Genomic DNA, 22,483 nt, shown 5'->3' with positions numbered 1-22,483 from the left:
GCATCTATGTTTATCAGAGATATTGGGCTGTAGTTTTCTTTTTTTGTGACATCTTCATCTGGTTTTAGTATCAGGGTGATGGTGGCCTTTTAGAATGAGTTTGGGAGTGTTCCTCCCTCTGCTATATTTTGGAAGAGTTTGAGAAGGATAGGTGTTAGCTCTTCTCTAAATGTTTGATAGAATTCGCCTGTGAAGCCATCTGGTCCTGGGCTTTTGTTTGTTGGAAGATTTTTTTTTTTTTTTTTTTTTTTGGTGGTACGCGGGCCTCTCACTGTTGTGGCCTCTCCCGTTGCGGAGCACAGGCTCCGGATGCACAGGCCCAGTGGCCATGGCTCACAGGCCTAGTTGCTCCGCGGCATGTGGGATCTTCCCGGACCGGGGCACGAACCCGTGTCCCCTGCATCAGCAGGGGGACTCAACCACTGCGCCACCAGGGAAGCCCTGTTGGAAGAGTTTTAATCACAGTTTCAGTGCTTGTGATTGGTCTGTTTATATTTTCTATTGCTTCCTGGTTCAGTCTCGGAAGGTTGTGCTTTTCTAAGAATTTGTCCATTTCTTCCAGATTGTCCATTTTATTGGCATATAGTTGCTTGTAGTAATCTCTCATGATCCTTTGTATTTCTGCAGTGTCACTTGTGACGTTTCCTTTTTCATTTCTAATTCTGTTGATTTGAGTCTTCTCCCTTTTTTTCTTGATGAGTCTGGCTAATGGTTTATCAATTTTGTTTATCTTCTCAAAGAACCAGCTTTTAGTTTTATTGATCTTTGCTATTGTTTCCTTCATTTCTTTTCATTGATTTCTGATCTGATCTTTATGATTTCTTTCCTTCTGCTAACTTTGGGGATTTTTTTGTTCTTCTTTCTCTAATTGCTTTAGGTGTAAGGTTAGGTTGTTTATTTGAGATGTTTCTTGTTTCTTGAGGTAGGATTGTATTGCTATAAACTTCCCTCTTAGAACTGCTTTTGCTGCATCCCATAGGTTTTGGGTCGTCGTGTTTTCATTGTGATTTGTTTCTAGGTATTTTTTGATTTCCTCTTTGATTTCTTCAGTGATCTCTTGGTTATCTACTAGTGTATTGTTTAGCCTCCATGTGTTTGTATTTTTTACAGTTTTTTTCCTGTAATTCATATCTAGTCTCATAGCATTGTGGTCAGAAAAGATACTTGATATGATTTCAATTTTCTTAAATTTACCAAGGCTTGATTTATGACCCAAGATACACTCTATCCTGGAGAATGTTCCATGAGTACTTGAGAAGAATGTGTATTCTGTTGTTTTTGGATGGAATGCCCTATAAATATCAATTAAGTCCATCTTGTTTAATGTGTCATTTAAAGGTTGTGTTTCCTTATTTATTTTCATTTTGGATGATCTGTCCATTGGTGAAAGTGGGATGTTAAAGTCCCCTACTATTATTGTGTTACTATCGATTTCCCCTTTTATGGCTGTTAGCATTTGCCTTATGTATTGAGATGCTCCTATGTTGGGCGCATAAATAGTTACAATTGTTATATCTTCTTTGAATTGATCCCTTGATCATTATGTAGTGTCCTTCTTTGTCTCTTGTAATAGTCTTTATTTTAAAGTCTATTTTGTCTGGTATGAGAATTGCTACTCCAGCTTTCTTTTAATTTCCATTTGCATGGAATATCTTTTTCCACCCCCTCACTTTCAGTCTGTATGTGTCCCTAGGTCTGAAGTGGGTCTCTTGTAGACAGCATATGTATGGGTCTTGTTTTTGTATCCATTCAGCCAGTCTGTGTCTTTTGGTGGGAGCATTTAATCCATTTACATTTAAGGTAGTTATCAATATGTATGTTCCTATTCCCATTTTCTTATTGTTTTGGGCTTGTTATTGTAGGTCTTTTCCTTCTCTTGTGTTTCCTGCCTAGAGAAGTTCCTTTAGCATTTGTTGTAAAGCTGGTTTGGTGGTGCTGAATTCTCTTAACTTTTGCTTATCTGTAAAGGTTTTAATTTCTCCATTGAATCTGAATGAGATCCTTGCTCCATAGAGTAATCTTGGTTGTAGGTTTTTCCCTTTCATCACTTTAAATATGTCCTGCCACTCCCTTCTGGCTTGCAGAGTTTCTGCTGAAGATCAGCTGTTAACCTTATGGAGATTCCCTTGTATGTTATTTGTTGCTTTTCCCTTGCTGCTTTTAATATTTTTTCTTTGTATTTAATTTTTGATAGTTTGATTAATATGTGTCTCGGCGTGTTTCTCTTTGGGTTTATCCTGTATGGTACTCTCTGTGCTTCCTGGACTTGATTAACTATTTCCTTTCCCATGTTAGGGAAGTTTTCAACTATAATCTCTTCAAATATTTTCTCAGACCCTTTCTTTTTCCCTTCTTCTTCTGGGACTCCTATAATTCAAATGATGTTGGGCTTCCCTGGTGGCGCAGTGGTTGAGAGTCTGCCTGCCGATGCAGTGGCGGGGAACGTGGGTTTGTGCCTGGTCCGGGAGGATCCAACATGCTGTGGAGTGGCTGGGCCCGTGAGCCATGGCCACTGAGCTTGCACGTCTGGAGCCTGTGCTCCGCAATGGGAGAGGCCACAACGGTGAGAGGCCTGCATACCGCAAAAAAAAAAAAAAAAAAAAATGGTGTTGTGTTTAATGTTGTCCCAGAGGTCTCTGAGACTGTCCTCAATTCTTTTCATTCTTTTTTCTTTATTCTACTCCCTGGCAGTTATTCCCACTGTTTTATCTTCCAGCTCACTTATCCGTTCTTCTGCCTCAGTTATTCTGCTATTGATTCCTTCTAGAGTATTTTTAATTTCAGTAATTGTGTTGTTCATCACTGTTTGTTTGCTCTTTAGTTCTTCTAGATCCTTGTTAAATGATTCTTGTATTTTCTCCATTCTGTTTCCGAGATTTTGGATCATCTTTACTATCATTACTCTGAATTCTTTTTCAGGTAGTTTGCCTATTTCGTCTTCCTTTCCAATTTGGATTCCTTTCATTTCTTTTTCTTGTCTGATTGCTATGGCTAGGACTTTCAATACTACGTTGAATGAAAGTGGCAAGAGTGGACATCCTTGTCTTATTCCTGATCTTAGAGGAAATGCTTTCAGCTTTTCACTGTTGAGTATTATGTTAGCTGTGGGCTTATCATATATGGCCCTATTAGGTTGTGGAATGGTCCCTCTATACCCACTTTGTGGAGAGTTTTTATCATAAATTGATGTTAAGTTTTGTTAAAAGCTTTTTTTTGCATCTATTGAGAAATCATATGGTTTTTATTCTTCAGTATGTTAATGTGGTATATCATATGGATTGATATGTGGATATTGAGCCACCTTTGCATCCTTGGGATATATCCCACCTGATCATGGTGTATGATCCTTTTAATGTGTTGTTGAATTTGGTTTGCTAATATTTTGTTGAGAATTTTTGCATCTATGTTCACCAGTGATATTGGCCTGTAATTTACTTTTTTTGTGTGATATTTTTGTCTGGTTTTGTTATCAGGGTGATGCTGGCCTCATAGAATGAGTTTGGAAGCATTCCTTCCTTTGCAGCTTTTTGGAATAGTTTAGAAGAATAAATCTTAACTCCCTTTTTTATTCTTAATTAATATGTCAGTGTGTTGGCTCCCTTTTTGTGTTGACTTGGTGTGCTAGTGGATTATTTATTTTAGGGGTTTTATTTCCCAACTGTCAATCCTTCTTTTCTCTTTTTAAATTTAAACTCTCTGCTATGAAACAATATCTTGTGTTTCTAAGAAATTTAGAATTAAGAAAACACATTACATAAACAATTCTTTCAATTGGAAAGGGTTGTTATAGACTAGAGATAGTCATACATACTATAACAGTGATCCTCTTCTTGCCAGAATCTCAACTATCATATTTTAAAAATACCTTTCAAGTTATAACTACATAAACGGAACATTTGATTACATCTATATTTTGTTTAAGAAGGACTGCCTTTCTTTCCTCTCATCAACAACACTTTCATTAAGCTAAAGCATCATACACATCCTTAGTATCCCTAACAGTGGGTGATAAAGATGTTAATGACCTATAAGAAGCTCTTGCAGCTGTGTAACTGCACAGACCTAGTTCCTTGAATCAGTTTAAGGAACTGTATGGTCCGTGTAATAAAAAATTACACACATTCCCAATTAATTGATTTTTAATTTAATTTGTATGACTTTTAAAATTTTCTAATTTAATAGTGAAGGGGTTTAGGATTATGAATTTTCCTGTTGATACAATTTTGCATCGGTGTAGTTTTTTAAATAGAGTTTATTTTTTAGAGCAGTTTTAGGTTCACAGCAAGATTTAGAGAAAGATACAGAGATTTTCCATATACTCCTTGTCCCCTTACAGACACAGCCTCTTCCATTATAAACATCATTATTCCCCAAAGTCCATAGTTTACAGTAGGGTTCACTCTTGGTGTTGTACATTCTATGGGTCTTGACAAATGTATAATGACATGTATCCACCATTATAGTATCATACACAATAATTTCACTGCCCTAAAAATCATCTGTGGGTCACCAATTCATCCCTCCCTCCCCAACAACCCCAGGCAACCACTGATCCTTTCACTGTCTCCATAGTTTTGCCTTTTCCAGAATGTCATATCATTGAAATCTTACAGGCAACCACTGATCCTTTCACTGTCTCCATAGTTTTGCCTTTTCCAGAATGTCATATCATTGAAATCTTACAGTGTGTAGGCTTTTCAGATTGGCTTCTCTCACTTAGTAATATGCATTTAAGTTTTCTCCATGTCTTTCATGGTTGATAGTTCATTTCTTTTTAGCACTGAATAATATTTCATTGTCTATGTGTACCACAGGTTGTTTTCCATTCACCTACTGAAGAACATCTTGGTTGTTTCCAAGTTTGGGCAATTGTGAGTAAAATTGCTATAAACATCTGTGTGCCGATTTTTGTATGGACATAGTTTTTCATCTCATTTGGGTAAATGCCAAGGAGCACATTTGCTGAATTGTATGGTAAGAATATGTGTACTTTTGTAGGAAACTGCAAAACTGTCTTCCAAAGTGGCTGTTCCATCTTGTATTCCTACCATTAATGAATGAGACTTCCTGTTGTTCCATGTCCTAGCCAGCATTTGATATTGTCAGTATTTTGGATTTTGGCCCTTCTAATAGGTGTGTAGTGGTATCTCATTGTTGTTTTAATTTGCAATTCACTATGATGAATGATGTTGAGCCTCTTTTTATGTACTTATTTGTCATTTCCTTAGTTCAGGTCTTTTGCTCATTAAATTTTTTTTCATTTTTTAAATCTGATTGTTCATTTTCTTACTATTGAGTTATATGAGTTCTTTTTATATTTTGGATAACAATCCTTTATGACATATGTCTTATGTAAATGTTTTCTGCCAGTCTATGGCCTATAGAGTCTCATTTTCCTGGTCTATGTAGTGTTTTGTGGTTTAGGAGAGAGTTTTTAATTTTCAAAGGTTTGCAGTGGTTTTTTTTGTTTTTTTGTTTGTTTTTCCTGTGCTTAGTGCTTTTATTTTATTAATATTTACTTTCAGTGCATTTTGGTCTAGGAATATGGTCAGCATTATTCAACTTTTTAGAATCTGACATTTTCTTTATGGTTGACACAACTCTGTCTTCATGAATAGTCCATGGATGTGTATGAACTTTTCTGACCCACTTATATTGACCCCTTTTTCATATGGTGGACGTTTTGACCCCAAAGATGATTTGAATGCCCACTTTAAGTCAGAATTACACCAGCAATGATGAATTTTCATTTAGAAAGTATTTTCAACAAGAACTCCACTAAACTAATTTCAGTGAACCACATCAATATCTCAGTCCTTTTGGAGTCAGGGGTCAAGTCTTCTAGAAGTAGTAAACTGAGAACCTGAGAGACCTTATCTGTGGAAAGAGACAGAACTCCATGGCTGCCATCCAAACTCAAGTCCTGTGGTTGGACAGAGTATCTGGTTTTAGTTCCTAGCTTAAGGAGCCAACATAATGTAAATTGACTGGCAACTGACTGATATTTTACTGGAGTTTTATTTCTGGGGCATGGGGGGAATGTTTAATAAGCAAAATTCTGTGATTGTTCAACCCCTAAGTTAGTCTCTAGGTGTTTCTCAAAAATCACACCAGTAAGAAGTGGGCTACTAAGGTTCTGCAGCTGCTCAGAAGGGAAATTGCCTCCTATTCCCTACTTACGAAAGGCCATGAAGTATGGCAAATACAACCAGTTTTCCCTCTTTCAGTGTATGTTGGATGACTTGGGTGGTCATATTCTCATCTTTTAGCCCAAACTACCATAGCCCAGGGAGTCACATGTAGACCAGGACCAGAGAAATGCGCATTGCCCAGACAGCCTAGCCTTGATCTTGGATACAGAAACTGCACAAAACCTAGCAGATCTTTTGAAGAGGGAGCAAGTGTGTTTTATGTTGCACATAGTTGGTTTATTATATTAGGCTGAGAAGTTTGGAAATTTTGTATGTAGGAAGGATTTCTGTTTTGTGGAGAGCAAAGGAGGTATGCTTTGTGCACACACACCCCATTTCTGCTGGTAATAGAAACCTTCTTTGGTGTGTGTATGTGTGTGTGGGGTAACTATTCCATATAGTTCAGGAGGTGCTGACCTCTTCTCCCCCATTTTCCATACCCTCCTTCCACCTGCCACTCTGCTGGGACCCAAGCTAACCCAATAAGCGTCCTCCTAGGAACTACCAGGAAGGAGACACTCTTCTCTCTGGGATTTTGATATAAGCCTAGAGCTCCTGGGGGCCATCTCCGCCCCCCACCCCACCATGTATTTAGAGACTGCCTGACAAGAAGATACACAAAGGAAAGTAGAATGAAGAGAGAGAGAGACAAACTTTGATTACATTATTTGAATACTTGGATTCAGCTGTGTTCTGTAGTTTATTCCACTTTGGACTGGAAAGTAATGTGAGTAATGAATCCTTTTCGGGGGGAGGGTGGGTGCTTAAGCTAGGTTGAATTGGACTTCTGATACTTGTAACTGAAACAAGAAAAGAAGTGGATGACATTGAGATATCTTTCAGAGACAGAACCATCAGGACTTACTGATGGATTTGATATGAGAGGTGAGGGAAAGAGATTAAGGTTAAAACCTAAATTTTTGGCTTAAGCAACTGGTATAGACTTACCATTTACTGAGGTGGATAGTAGAAAAGGCAGAGAGGATAAAATCAAGAGTACCTTTGTGGACACTTCAAGTTTGAGATGCGCATTAAATTCAGTGCCCACTACAAGTACTTTCTTGTGAAAGCTGCCCCATTTCTGAGTTATTTGGAATCATTTGAGCACTGATTGCATTTCATCCTAATTTTTTTCAAGGGTGTTTATGGGTCCATCGATGTTTGCGAGCTTGAAAATGTCTGCCTGTTAACTTAGTTGATTATAACATCTTAGAATTGTACTCTTTTAATTTTTATTTATTTATATTTTTTGCGGTACGCGGGCCTCTCACTGCTGTGGCCTTTCCCATTGCGGAGCACAGGCTCCGGACGCACAGGCTCAGCGGCCATGGCTCACGGGCCCAGCCGCTCCGCGGCATGTGGGATCCTCCTGGACCGGGGCACGAACCCGCGTCCCCTGCATCGGCAGGCGGACTCCCAACCACTGCGCCACCAGGGAAGCCCCAGAATTGTACTCTTTTGCCTCCATCCTCTGAGGATATTCCTGTACTGTCTGCTGACAGTCTCTGGGGAGAGGACTGAGAGAGGGTGGACTGATTTTCTCCCTTCTGGTCAGTGATTTGAGTTGGTATTTTGGGGTTTTTTTTTTTTGCCTGGATGCTTGTAGGAGTCTTTCTTTATCCTTGAAGTTCAGTGATTCACCAGGATGGTCTCTATTTTTACAGTTCTATTTAGGTTTTTATTGGAACATGAGGATCTTTAAAACACTTTTTTTTTTTCTGATTTAGCTATTTCTTCATTTGACACATTTTCTCCTAATACACACGTATTTAAATATATATATATATATTTCTGTTCTAATTATGCCATTTGCTATGGATTGAATTGTATTCCCCTAAAATTCATATGTTGAAGCCCGAACTCCCAATGGGACTCATCTGGAGATAGAGTTTTTAGGTAATTGAGGTTAAATGAGGCCATAAGAGTAGGGCCCTAATCTGATAGGACTGGTCCTATAAGAAGAGGAAAAGAGAGGGAAGTCTTTCTCCATCATGGGTGGACACGGTGAGAAGGTGGCCATCTGTAAGCCAAGAAGTAAGCTCTCACTGGGACCTGACTATGCTGGCACCCTGATCTCAGTCTTCTAGCCCCCAGAACTGTAAGAAAATAAATTTCTGTTGTTTAAGCCATCGAGTCTATGATATTTGTTATGGCAGCCCAAGAAGACCAACACAGCATTCTCTATTTCAGGAATATTAATTATCTGCATCTTGCATATCTTTTAATCTTTTCTATCTATAATCTTATTTCTATTTTTTTGTCTCTATTCTTTTTCTCATATATTTTCTCACATTTATTATAAATAAGAAAATATATTTTCTCACATATATCTTGCAGATCCCAGATTTCTGCTAGTACATAGAGCTCTTCCTTTTTTTTAAAGATTGCACATTACTTCATTGTTAGATAAATAATAGTTTTTATAACTAATCCCCTATTGATGAATACTGGGCTGTTTACAATTCTTTGCTGTTATGAACACTGCTGCAATGAATAACCTTGTACATATGTCATTTCATACTTGTGCAAGTATGTCTGTAGAGTAGATTCCTAGAAGTGGGATTGGTGGATCAAAGGGTAGTAATATGTTCTTGTAGAAATTCTGAATAGTTGCTGTGTTGCTTATTTTAAGCCCATTTTTTCTTTTTCTATCTCAGTCATCTGTTTTCCCAAATATAGCATAAATGGACTTTCCTGAATCCCCTTCCTACTTATCTGGGGCCTGTTTGAATCCTGTCCTCATAATTGAGCTTGAGGCTGATAATTCATCATAGTTTGTGTTTGGTTGTGATGTTGTGATCCTGCAGAAATGACTGAGGCCTTTATTCTGACTGCATTGCAGCCTGGCTTCTCTCTGCCCAGGCCTGCTTCCTTTACTCTCCAAAGCACTGATTTTGAGAGTGCTCTCCAGTAAACTTCCTGTGCAGAAATCTCCATCTCAGTGTCAGCTCTTGGTTTTAAAATGCATTTCCCTGATGACCAGATAGGTTGAACACTTTTTCATGTTTATTAGCCATTTGGTATTCTATTTTGGAAGTCATCTGTTCAAATCTCTTGCCTATTTTTCTACTGGGATGTCTGTCTTTTTCTTAGTGACTTATAGGAGCTCTTTAAATATTCTGTATACCAGTTGTTTGTCAGATGTATGTATTATAGATATTGTAGATGTCTTTCATGGAACAAAGATACTTAATTTTGATATAATTCCATTTAGCGTTTTTTCTTTATATTTAGTGGTTTGCAGCTAACCCAATGAAGTAGGTTTACCTACTTCAAGGTCATGAATATGTTCTATTTTTTTTTCCTTAAAAACTTCATTGTTTTACCTTTCACATTTCGATCTCTATTTCCCCTGAAGTGCTGTTCTGTGTGCGGTGGAGGCAGGAGTCAATATACATTGTTTTCCATGTGGACAGCCAATTGACGCTGAGCCATTTGTTGAAGACTGTTTCCCTGTGTTCTGCAGTGTCAGCTTTGTTATAAATCAAGTGACCTTATACCTGTGAGGTCTTGCTAGACTTTTATTCTTTTTCATTTGTCCTTAAGTTTGCTTATCCTTAAGTGCATCTCTTTTGATTCTCACTTTACTTGTGCTATAATGTTTTCCTTTGTATATATTATTTTCCTTTACTAGGCTTATTTTCCACTGCTGGGTTCCATGAAAATGAGCTCCATTACTGATCTTTTTATGATATCATTTTGCTCAGACACAGTGCCTTCAAAACATAATTGCTTTAATGCATAATTGCCAGTTATTGTACATTACAAGCATCTAAATAAACTTTTTAAAAAAAATTAATTTATTTATGGCTGTGATGGGTCTTCGTTGCTGCGTGCAGGCTTTCTCTAGTTGCATCTAGTTGCAGCGAGCGAGGGCTACTCTTCGTGGCAGTGTGCGGGCTTCTCATTGCGGTGACTTCTGTTTGTTGCGGAGCATGGGCTCTAGGTGTGCGGGCTTCAGTAGTTGTGGCACATGGGCTCTAGAGCACAGGCTCAGTAGTTATGGCGCACAGGCTTAGTTGCTCCGTGGCATGTGGGATCTTCCTGGACCAGGGCTCGAACCTGTGTCCCCTGAATTGACAGGTGGATTCTTAGCCACTGCGCCACCAGGGAAGCCCAATAAACGTTCTTTTAAAAGAAACAGTCTACCTGTATTATCACAAACTTTAAAAAGATATGAAAACCTCTACCTGCTCTTATTTTTTTCCTGTCCATTGAACTGTAAATGTGGTTGGAGAAAACTGTGTATTCTCATTGTCCCTGGCTGTTACTTTTTATTTGTGTTGCACCAGTAATGAGCCAAAATACTTCCTCATCTACATGGTGAGGGTTAGGGTTGGCAAATTCTAACGCCGACTTTTAAAGAATTAAATGCTGAATGTTTTGGGATTCTTTTTTTTTTTTTTTTTTTTCGGTACGCGGGCCTCTCACTGTTGTGGCCTCTCCCATTGCGGAGCACAGGCTCCAAACGCACAGGCTCAGCAGCCATGGCTCACAGGCCTAGCCTCTCCACGGCATGTGGGATCTTCCCGGACCGGGGCACGAACCTGTGTCCCCTGCATCGGCAGGCAGACTCTCAACCACTACGCCACCAGGGAAGCCCTGAATGTTTTGGTAGGTGGATATTGTTCCTGGTTCTTCACTCTTTCCTTGTATGAAATTTTATATCTGTGCCCTTTACCATGTGATGCTGCAGTGCCCCCCACTAGAGTAGTCAGAGTTTCTTTCCCTGTTGTGCTAATACCGGGCTTGGCTGTGGGGTTTGCTCTGGCCAGTGGAATGCTTAGCAAGTGTTGTATGAGCAGAAGCTTTCAGCATATCTGTGTGGTTTGGCTTGGCCTCTTGCTATTAGAACAACATGCTCCAGCTGGAAGCTGGTCTGAGGAGACACATAGAGCAAATCTGTATTAGTTTGCTAGGGCTGCCATAACACAATACCACAGATAAGGTGACTTAAAGAACAGAAATTTATTTTCTCACAGTTTTGGAGCCTAGAAGTCCAAGATCTAGGTGTCAGCAGGTTTGCGCTCTTCTGAGACTTTTCTCTTCAACTTGCAGGTGGCTGTCTTCTTGCTGTGTCCTCACATGGTCTTTCCTCTGTGCCCATGCATCCCTGGCTCCTCTTTGTGCATCCAGATTTCCTCCTCTTCTAAGAACACCAGTCAGATTGGATTAGGGCCCACCCTAACAACCTCATTTAAACTGAATCACCTCTTTAAAGGCCCTAACTCCAAATGCAGTCACATTCTGAGGTACTGAGGGTTAGGACTTCAACATGTGAATTTGGTGGGGGAGAAACAATTGAGCCCATGACAGGCCTGAAGATAAGTCCAGCCAATCCCAGGAGGCCAGTACAGCCACAACTTTCCAGCAGACCCATAAGCAGGAAATAAATGCCTGTTGTTGTAGGCCACTGAGTTCTGGTGTGGTGTTTGCCATATACGTTTATGGCAGCAATAGCTGACTAAACAAGTGTATCACTACATTCACTACTTTTGTTCATCGAGGGGAAATTCACATAACACATAATTAGCCATTTTAAATTGTACAATTCAGTGATATTTCATGTACTATTCATAATGCTGTTTCTTTAATTTCTTTCTTTTTTTTTTTTTGGCCACGTGGTGCGGCATGCGAGATCTTAGTTCCACAACCAGAGATCGAACCTGTGCCCCCTGCATTGGGAGCATGGATTCATAACCACTGGACTTCCAGGGAAGTCCCAGTTTCTTTAATTTCTAATGCACAATGTCAGAGATACTTTAACTGGAGGAAAAGTATGCATATTTCCTCAATGGAAAAATGTTTTTCTGAAAAAGAAAAGCTCATTGTGGTAGTATCTAAAAATTAAAGCATATGTTACACTTGGGAAACAAAGACTGAAAAGGGAAGTAACTTGGTGCTATCCAAAGTGTTTTTCTTTCCTCACAATCACGTCTGTTCCAACCACATGCCTACAAAAATTGCCTACCCTTTAATTAATTAATTTATTCATTCAGTATTGCTGAATGACTACCACATACTGGCCCTACTCTTGTGTCTGTGGATTCAATGGTGAAGAAAAAAAAAAAAGACAAAAAAATTCCCTGCCTTCATGGAGCATGTGAATTCTAGTAGGGAAATCATATTAAATCGATAAATATGTTAAATAAATACCACGTTAAATAGTTTAAAAGTGCTAAGAAGCAAAAATAACAGGGAAGATTGATACAAAATGTTTAGTGGTTTTGAAATTTTATATAGGATGATCAGGAAAGGCCTCATTGAGAAAGTGACTTTTAAATAAAGATCTGAAAGAAGTAGGAGAGCTAGCTATGTCAACACATGAGGGAAGTGTGTGCTGGGCAGAGGAAATAGCAAATGCAAAGGTTTGAGGCAGAACTGTGGTTTCTCTGTTCTAGGTCTGTGATACAGGAGCGGGAGAAGGAGGGAAAGTAGACCAGGAAATGAAGTGAGAAGAGATGAGCGAGGTAACGGGGTGTATCCCCTAGAGCTTTGTAGCTCATCATAAAGGCTAGGCTCTTTCTTGGAGCGAAATGCAAGCCATTAGAGAGTTTTGAGCAAAGGAGTGGGTGTGACCCGACTTGAACAGGATCACTCTTGCTACTGCAGGGAGAATGGATCACAGGGTGGCAGGAGCAGACACATTGATACCACTGAGGAGGCTCTTGCAGAAATCCAGGCAAGAGATGAGGTGGTGTTGGACCAGGGTGATAAGAGAAGGGGTGGTGAAAAGAGATTGAATTCTGGGTATATTTTTTAAGTACAGTCAGTAACCCTGTGTAACTCAAAGAGTGGAACTGACATTCATTGAGATGAGGAAGACTGTAGGATGATCTGTTTTAGAAGAAATATGAGTAGCCCCGTTTTGACGGGTTAAGTGGAGATGGCAAGCAGGCAATTGGGCATTTGGGTCTAGAGTTAGAGGCAAGGTCAAGGCTGGAAATATAAATTTAAAAGTCATCATGTAGGGCTTCCCTGGTGGTGCAGTGGTTGAGAGTTCGCCTGCCGATGCAGGGGACACGGGTTCGTGCCCTGGTCCGGGAAGATCCCACATGCCGCGGAGCGGCTGGGCCCGTGAGCCGTGGCCGCTGAGCCTGCGCGTCCAGAGCCTGTGCTCCGCAACGGGAGAGGCCACAACAGTGAGAGGCCCACGTACCACAAAAAAAAAAAAGTATAAAAGTCATCATGTAGATGGATTTAAACCCAAAATAGTGAGTGAGAGCACCTTCAAAGTGAGTGCCGCTGGAAAAGAGATGAGTCCACAGATGGAGCCCTGGAGCACATTAATATTTACAGGGTGGGGAAGGGAGGAGGAGTCACCAAAAAAGAGAAGGAACTGCTAGAAAGGAAGGAGGAAAAGTAGTCCAGAACGATGTTCTGAAAGCCTAAGAGAAGAAAGCTTTTCAAGGATGAAAGAGTAATTCAACATTTTTATGTTACGCATAATATTTGCCCCATTTGTTTCCCAACTAGTGGTGATCCCTCCTCTTCAGCTAGAAAAATGACGATGTTCAGGAACTTAAAACTTCTTCTCTGGAAGAATTTCATTTTAAAGGTAGGTATAGTTATCTGTAGGGAAAATGTGAGTCTCCTTGGGAGGAACTGAAAGATTTAGTTAAATTCGTTTCTAATAATGGAGTAAAGAAAAAATTAAGAACTTTACTTGTAAAGGGGCCCTTTTCTGCAAATGAGCCATGTTTTCACAGTAGTTCTGTTAGCCCTAATTATTGAAGGTAGCATCATTGTTACTGATTTCTAGCCATTGTTATAGAAAAAATAAAAGGAGATATTTCTAGCTAATTCTCATTGTTTTTTTCTTTGTCATGTGTTGTACAGGGAGGCTGGAAGAAATGAACGCATTCTTTTATTTATATATATAATATATATTTTAGTGAAGTAAAGTTGATTGAAAACATTCTTAATGGAAGAACATTTGCCACGTAGCCATTTAATGCTTGTGTTCTATTTTGGATTAACATACGGCTTTTGTTTTTATTTTAGAAACCAAAGACTCTGGTAACAGTCCTTGAAATCTTGATGCCATTACTATTTTCTGCAATTGTAATGTGTCTTCATTTTGGTAGTTTGCCAGGAAATAGACCTCCTGTCAACTACTGTGCAATTGATATCACTTCACTGCCAGAATTCTTCATTCAATATCCTCTGAAAAATAGATTTCAACTAGTTTATATATCCCTTCCAAAAGTGAAACTTTGAAGAGTATTACTGAAAGTGGTTAGACATAAAGATGCGGGAAGGATAGAGAGGACATTTTTATAAAGTATAGTTTGAAGTTTTTTCCTGTGAGTTCTTACAATACTGATTCCAAATCTGGGGTCTCCGAATTCTGAAGAGTCTGCAAAGGTGGTAGTTGGGGGAAACCAGTTCACAAAGTATAGTTACTATTTCACACAATGCACAAGAGACTTGTATATTTATGTCACAAGGCTTCAAGGCTAGTTAAAATGTTAAGTATTTGTTTTTAATTTACTGTAGTGACACTGGTTATCTCATATTAATCCTGGTTTGCAGTCATAATATGTCTCTGACTAATAAAAGACAGGAAACATTCAGAGTTTCTGAATTAGCCTTTTAACTGGTCTCTTTCCTCGTCTTCTTGTCCCATTCTCATCCAGTCTCTACGTGGAGCCAAAAAGATCTTTAAAAGATCTGTGGGATCTGGCCAGTCTCCCGATTCAGCCCCTTCAGTGACTTCCGTTGCACTGGCAGTCAACCAGACCCTTCCTCAGTCTTGCTGGCTTCCTCTCTTCCTTGGGCTCCCATACTGGTGGTGTTGCCACCTTTCAATTCCCGGAATCTGTGAGTCTTTCCTCCCTTCCGACAAAATGTTTTGCCCTCAGCTCTTCCTGTGGGTTGCTCCTTTTTATCATTAAGGTTTCAGCTAAAATGGCACTTAGGAATGTAGATTTTAGGTTTCCCATCTCTGCCTTTTTCTCTCTCACAGAATCCCATTGGATATGTTCATAGCATTTTGATAAATGTTTAATTACATTGCCACTCACTGCTTCCTGTGCACTGTCTGCCTTTCCCTGCTAGGTTCCACCTCCGTGAAGGCAGAAGACTATGTGTGTTTTGTTCATACACTGTGCCTGGCACACAGTAGGTACTCAATACATATTTATTGAATGAATGCAGTTAGGTAGATAAAATTTTTCAAAATATGGAGTAACTTTTCAAAGTTCCTATAATTGTAATATATGTTTTTATAAGGTATTCTAATAATATATAAGGTAGAACATGGAAAGAAAGAGCTCTCCTCTCTCAGCATTGAGTGCCACTCAATGAAGACAATTCTTTTAAAGGACCTCAGTGGTATAATGTGTGGGAACTACTGTTTTGAAAGTTGTGCTTTATGTTTGCCTAGTATTCTAAAATATTATTCTAATTCAGTTACCTTTTATAAGTATGAGATTACAAAATTAAAAGAAAAAAACACCAGAATTCCTCCGTGGTGAGGTGATAAGTTAGATAAAACATGATGATAAAGAACAAGCCATAGGAAATAGGAGGGTGGTGTGTTTCAGGAGTCAGGGGCTATCCAGGCAGGGGCACAGCGAGTAGCCAGGCCCTGAGGTGTTTGAGGATCTGAAAGTCATCAAGGGAAGCTGAAGTAAGTTGAGAGAGTTAGATGAGGTTTGAAATGTCTGTAGGAGCCACATAATGCAGAGCTTTGCAGGCCTTGTTAGAGTGTTAGGGTTTTCTTCTACATGCAGAAGGAGCCATTGAAGGGGTTTTAAGAAGACAGGTTATGCTGCAATGTAATTTGTTTTAAAAAGGTTTATCTGGTTATTCTCTGGAAGAGTGATTGGAAGGGACTAGAATTTGCAGACATCAGGAAGGGAAAGATACCTTGCTAATTGCCAAATCCAGTGCTTTCTTTCCCATCTTCTTTTCTTTGTCCTCATTGTGACAGGGATGCTTTCATCCATCTCTTTGGAATTCTCTACTGCTTTGAATGCTGTGATACTGTAATCTTCATCTATTTTTACCTCCCTGCCATTTCCATTGGAGTCTTCCTTGCTCACTTTTTGTCCTCAAACAGTTTAATGCCTTCTTTTCCTCCCTCTCTCCTTATTACAGAATGATACATGACACAATGCAGTGTTTAATGTAAAAAGTTAACGTTCCCATCCCTAATCCCACTTCCCAGAATTCTTTGTTAACTGTTAGGGATATATTTTTCTGGAATTAAAAAAAATTTTTAAAGCATCTTAAAATTTACAATAAATACAAGAACTCCTTGCACTGAAAATTTCAAACAGTATAAAAAGATAATAAAAGTTAAACTCCCCTCTTCATGCCACTCCCCTAAGCAAATCCTCCACCCTAGAAGTAAGGACAAACAATAGTTTGACGATCCCTTCCAAACTGTGATAGACTTCTGGGTTTTTTTCTTCACAGCATCTATCGACCCTTTTGATATATGCACAGCCTATTTCTCCCTGGAGGCCTGATCCCTCTCCCACTCTGAGCCCATGATGACTCCACCCTGGGCTCAGGATGAGTCATGTAACCTCTGTCTACACCAGTCTGCACTTGGCAGTCCCCTTGCTATAGGGATTCATCCAGGGAAGACACATAACTCAGTAAGACTCAAGGAAACACTTAGATTTTTTCCTGGGAATTTCTGGGAAAAAGATTATTGCTGTTCTGCTTCTGGTAATACGGCAGACTAGGTTATTTGGACCAACCCTCTTTCTGAAAAACAGATGCTGGATAAATATTTAAACATGTTCTTAAAAGTATTAAAGAACTAAATAGACAGTAAGGAACCATCAAGACAAACAGCATTGGGTAAAAATATTTTATTTCTTGATCCAAGGGGTAATTACTTAGATTTTAATTTTATAATTGTTCATTAAACTGAACATTTGTGTTTCATATGCCTTCCTGTATGTATGCTATTTTGTGCAATTTAACCAAATATGTGTGTATGTATATGTGTGTGTTTAAAAAGAAACCTAAATAAGGCTAAGGAAACAAAAGAACAACAACAACAAAAAAAACCATATATAGGATAAAAGGAAAATTTACTCATAATTCTATCACCCAGATACAAGTGCTGTTTAAAACCTCACATACACCCTTCCTGCCCTTTTTCTAACAAAAATAGGATCATTTTGTATGAACTCTTTGTAACCTACTTTTTATTTACTGTATTGTTAAAATATTTCCATATTCTTAGATATTTTTCTTAAGAAGGAAAGAACCCAGAGAGGTCAGTGGAGTCCTCAAACTGCTTCTTATGAAAACTGCATCATATGAGGGGGAACTGAGATGTAGTTTCAAGCCTTGTAAGGCACAGAGGGAAAGAAGAAAAAGTCAAGGCTCATTCAGGAGGGACGTCTCACAGGAGACCATCTCCCCATAGAGCTGGGATCCCAAATGCCTGTACTCTTAGTGTAAGGTTGAGCCAGAAGAAAACACACCTCATTCCCACCCCTGAGGGGCTCTGAGGAGAGTTGCCTCCGAACTGAGCACAGCAGCAGGTGCACCCGTCCCAGGGATTTGTAGCTCAAATTCACATCACCTGGTTGTCCAAAGAAAACCCCTCAAACTATGGAGTGAGATGTCGACTGCCAGATGCAAATGTAAACCTCTGGAGGAACACGCTGTGATTCTGTATCTCAAAGAAGGGTGGCCACAAATGTATCACGGTCAATGAGCACACACCAGGAAACAAGACAGCAAGGATGAAGATCAGTATGAACAATAGATGGCAAAAACAGACCCAGAAATATTTCAGATAATGGAATTATTAGCCTCACATTATAAAATCACTATGTTTACTAGATTTAAAGAAATAAAAGACAACCTGAAAATATTTATAGATAGCATTTCACTATAAAGAGTCACCTAGGGGCTTCCCTGGTGGCGCAGTGGTTGAGAGTCCGCCTGCCAATGCAGGGGATGCAGGTTCGTGACCCGGTCTGGGAAGATCCCACATGCCGTGGAGCAGCTGGGCCTGTGAGCCATGGCCACTGAGCCTGAGCGTCCGGAGCCTGTGCTCCATAACGGGAGAGGCCACAACAGTGAGAGGCCCGCGTACCGCAAAAAAAAAAAAAAAAAGAGTCACCTAGCAGGTGTGAGGGGAAAAAAAGAACCAAACAGAACTTCCAGAAGTGAAAAATAAAATGATCAGAATATAAAACTCAGCTGAATGTAAAACTGGTGAATTGGAAGATAGATCTGAAGGAAATTTTCACAACACAGTACAACACAGAGAGAGATGAATTGACAAAATGTAGAAGAAAGGTTAAGAGACAGGGCCCTTGTTATTCAATTCAGAACTTGAACTGGGAAGTCTTAGTCCCAGGAACTGCTAGCAACCATCTTAGGACATCAAAGAAGTAATACAGAGGGAGAGAAAGAAAAGTCTTTTTTTTTTTTAATTTTTATTGAAGTATAGTTGATTTACAATGTTGTGTTAGTTTCAGGTGTACAGCAAAATGAATCAGCTATACATATACATATATCCACTCTTTTTTAGATTCTTTTCCCATATAGGCCATTACAGAGTATTGGGTAGATTTCCCTGTTCTATACAGCAGGTTCTTATTAGTTATCTATTTTATATATAGTAGTGTGTATATGTCAATCCCAATCTCCCAGTTTACCCCTCCCCCCACCATCATACTGAGTGAAGTAAATCAGACAGAGAAAGACAAATATATGATATCACTTATATGTGGAATCCAAAAAAAGGGTACAAATGAACTTATCTACAAAATGAAGTCTTGATCATACAATTTGAGAACTGGATCAAGTCTCAACTTTCGTGGATCAAGTGGTTGTTTTCCTTTAAAGAATGGGTTTTGTTCTGCTAGAAAGTTAAAGTTCAGTTTCATCAAAAAGTCTATCAAGACTTTTAAGCTTTTTTGTGGGGAAGGTGTGGAACAGCTTTTACTTTAAAGATAATTAATCCCATTACTGAGGTGTGACTCTTCTGAATGCCTCAGGTGATCACCAGGAACTGTCCACACTGGCTGGTCAAATGCCTCCTGGTCTTATGTGGGCTCTGGGCACCACTTAGCTCATACTTCTCCTGTTTGCTCAGGCAGGGCATATCTTAGTATTCATTAAAGGGGTCCTCTGTCCAGATTTCTAGGGCGATTTCCCAGCACAGCCTTCTTCTCTTGGGAACTCTGCCCTGCAACTCTTAGCCATTTCAGACTCTTCAAACTCTAATCTCTGTCAATGTAGCCAAGTAGCTGCATTCCACTTGGGTTTCCCCTCCCTATTCTATGGTCTGAAATGTGCCTCCAGACAGAAAACCAGGGCAATCTTAGTGATCACCTTGTTTGTTTCTCTTTTCTCAGGAATCGTAATGCTATGCTACATATTGTCCATTGTCTGATTCTTGATTCTTTTCTTTCCTGTCCAGTTTTCTTGTTATTTGTGGTAGGAGGGTAAATTCAATCTCCATTACTCCATCATGGCCAAAAACATAAGTCATAGATTTTTTTTTTTAACATACAAACGAAAGTGGCTTAAAGAGATTGTGTCATGATAAAGGAATTGTGGGCCAATGGTAGGTGAATGATGCTTCACCTTTTAACCTTTAGTATCATTCAAAGTTTTACCATGTGCATGCTCTGGTTTTTTTTTTAATCTAGTTAATAAAAAATTCTCATTAGTATTTTCAGAGACATTTGAGAAAATATTGCCACTCCAAAATGAAACTGGACTCCTGTGAAAAGGAAACCATGAAAGAAACAGAAAGAGGACATGGAAATTAAAAACGATTATCAAAATAACTTTCATGGAAATAATAAAATGGACATGTTTGAGGTTCTGTTGGTAATGGGGAAGATAAAGTCAAGGAAGCCTCTGAGAATGTAAAGCAAAGAGACAAAGACATGGAAAGTATGAAAGATGGGTTAGACATGAAGGGCAGGTCTGGAAGTCCCACCTCATCTACTTGGATTTCTAGAAGGAAGAAAGGAGACAAATGAGGGGAGGAAAACAAAATAATACAGAAAAGATTTCTGAACACCATTTCCACCTTGGACGGGTTCACTAGTTACAAGCAGGGGAACAAAAAATAGCAAACTTGGGCATGTATTAGTGACATTTCTGAACCCAGAGATTAAGGAATAGAAGTCTCACTGGCTTCTGGTTACCTACAAGGAAATCACACATTACACTCAGCAACGCTGCATGCTAAACGGTATAGTAACACCTTCAACATTCTGAGAAAGAATTATTTTCAAGGAGGATCCTGTATTAAATTGTCAGATGTGAGGGCAGTTGACTCTAGAAATTACTTCTCTCATCAGAGCAGCTATATTTCTTTATGATTTTGTTTCCACTTTTGGTTGTTATAACCGTGAAGAGAAGGCTGCAATGGAGCAATAATTTCCTCATTAACATGGACAAGAATTGTGCTCTATGTACTGTAGCCCTAAGTGCAACCTAGCTAAGAAGAACTCGAACACAAGAGCTTTCAGAATGCCACGGAGGCTGAGGCTGTTATCATTTGACTTTGTGTTCACACTGCCTAGCACAGCCCCAGGCATCTTACATAAGATGCGCCCATTTGTTTGCAGAATGAAGGACTGAGTGAATGACCGTTTCCATCCTTCAGTTGAGAGGCTGGCAAGACCATATCTCCTTCGGTAGAAAGAGGATAGTTGGGCAGCATTTGCCTTCCCACCAGCCACTCACTAACTGGATTTTTCTCTCTGTAGTTCTAGGCTATTCTTCAGTACCTTCATTTGAAAATTACATAATTCAGGATCCCAAAGCTTTCTACGTATTGACTGGAATTGGTTTTGATCATGGCTTCAATGACAGCAAGGAGCCCTTGCCACTTGAGGTAAGAGCATCTTTTCCATCACAATCTTATTGTGCTACCCAGCCTTGAGCATGAGTTCAATAAGCAGTCTTGTTACCTGAGCTCCTTCTAGTCAGCTTTGTCAGCTGGTGGCAATCTTAATTCCAGAGGAGGTAAGAGAATACTCCTGATTTTATATCTTATATCCTGGACTTTGAGATTCCTTCCAGTTTTCAGATTCTTTAAAAGAGCAGACTTTTTTGGAGTAAGCCTCTGTCCCAAGGGTACAGGATGGCATATTTTCAGCTGCTGGATTACAGAAGCGAGCCCCAATGCTAGACTCCATAGACTGGAGTCCCAGCTCTGCAGCGTCCTACTGTGTAACCTTGGGACAGTCACTAACATTCCTAGGCCTCAGTTTCCTTATCAGTGTAATGAGATTAATAGTAGTTCCTAACTCATAGAACCATTGTGAGGATTAAATGAATTTATGCCTATAAAGTGCTTAGAACAGAGCCTGGAGCAGAGGCATTTTCCAGAAGGGATAGTTATTGTCATTATTACTAATCCCACGGACTTCAGATATGGTAGATCTGTTTGTTTAAGGAAAAGGCAGTGTTTTAAATATCAGAATACTTGTTTTCTGCTTTAGGATGGGAAAACAACTAATATAGAGCTTTTGTGTTGTGCTGTACAGTCTATCTAATGATCAGTTGTTAGAACTGTCATGGGATGTTGGTAGGTGGAGACAAGGCATTTTTCGAACACTTGCTAATGCCAGGCCCATCACGGGGGCCATCTCACTTGATCCCACAGCACCTCTGGGGTAGGTACTGTTAACATCATTCCCATTTTACTGATGAGGAAACCAAGGCAAGAAGATTAAGTAATTTGCCCAAAGTGCCATGGCTATTCATTAGGAGATTGGGGTTTGGATCCAGGTGGTCTGGCTCCAGAGCCTGCACTCAGAATTATTCTGCAGCACTCCTTTCCGGATGGGGGCTCAGTAGCCCCTTGTCTGTTTCTTAGGATGGTCACAGCAGAATGCAGAGAAGACCACAACTACAGTGTGCTCCGCAGAGGAACATCTACCACTGTGGGTGCCTTTCCTCCCATCGCAGCTGACGTCAGGCACACCCTTGCTCTGTCCTGTTCCTTTTCTGAGTTTCACAATCTCATGACCGAATTTGTTTCTCTTTATTCTTCATAGGTTAAGTATTACTTGCGCTTCAGTTGTTTTCAGAGGAATTATTTATTCTTGAGACTAATACTCCATAAAGATGACTTTCAAGGCTGGAGCGCATCCTATCTTTATCCTCCTAACCTAAGCCAAGAACCCTGGGACTATGGACTTTCCGATGGGGGATCCCCTGGTGAGGAAGCCTCTGTGTGTTGTCATGAGCACAGCCTGCTTTTGTCCCATATTTATGATGCTATTTGTGTTGTTTTTGCTCTCTAAACACTTGCTACAGTAACATTTCAGAAGATGTTG

At 39.6% G+C, this 22,483-nt stretch overlaps 1 protein-coding gene across 1 annotated transcript in view; it reads left to right on the top strand.

Annotated features, from left to right (window-relative positions):
- The first annotated feature begins 1,868 nt into the window (after window positions 1–1,868).
- The window catches only part of LOC101339275 (ATP-binding cassette sub-family A member 17-like), a 91,989-nt gene continuing 71,374 nt past the window's right edge, over window positions 1,869–22,483 (top strand). The window contains exons 1-6 of the mRNA XM_073793237.1: window positions 1,869–10,805; window positions 13,668–13,749; window positions 14,831–15,014; window positions 15,252–15,314; window positions 20,906–21,033; window positions 22,202–22,364. Of these exons, the coding sequence (XP_073649338.1) occupies window positions 10,798–10,805; window positions 13,668–13,749; window positions 14,831–15,014; window positions 15,252–15,314; window positions 20,906–21,033; window positions 22,202–22,364 (628 nt within the window). The 5' untranslated portion in view covers window positions 1,869–10,797. The remainder of the gene's footprint in view (window positions 10,806–13,667; window positions 13,750–14,830; window positions 15,015–15,251; window positions 15,315–20,905; window positions 21,034–22,201; window positions 22,365–22,483) is intronic.

This window comes from Tursiops truncatus, chromosome 15, assembly GCF_011762595.2.
Source record: "Tursiops truncatus isolate mTurTru1 chromosome 15, mTurTru1.mat.Y, whole genome shotgun sequence".
NCBI classification, from domain to species: Eukaryota; Metazoa; Chordata; class Mammalia; order Artiodactyla; family Delphinidae; genus Tursiops; species Tursiops truncatus.
This window is presented reverse-complemented; position numbering and strand designations above follow the sequence as displayed.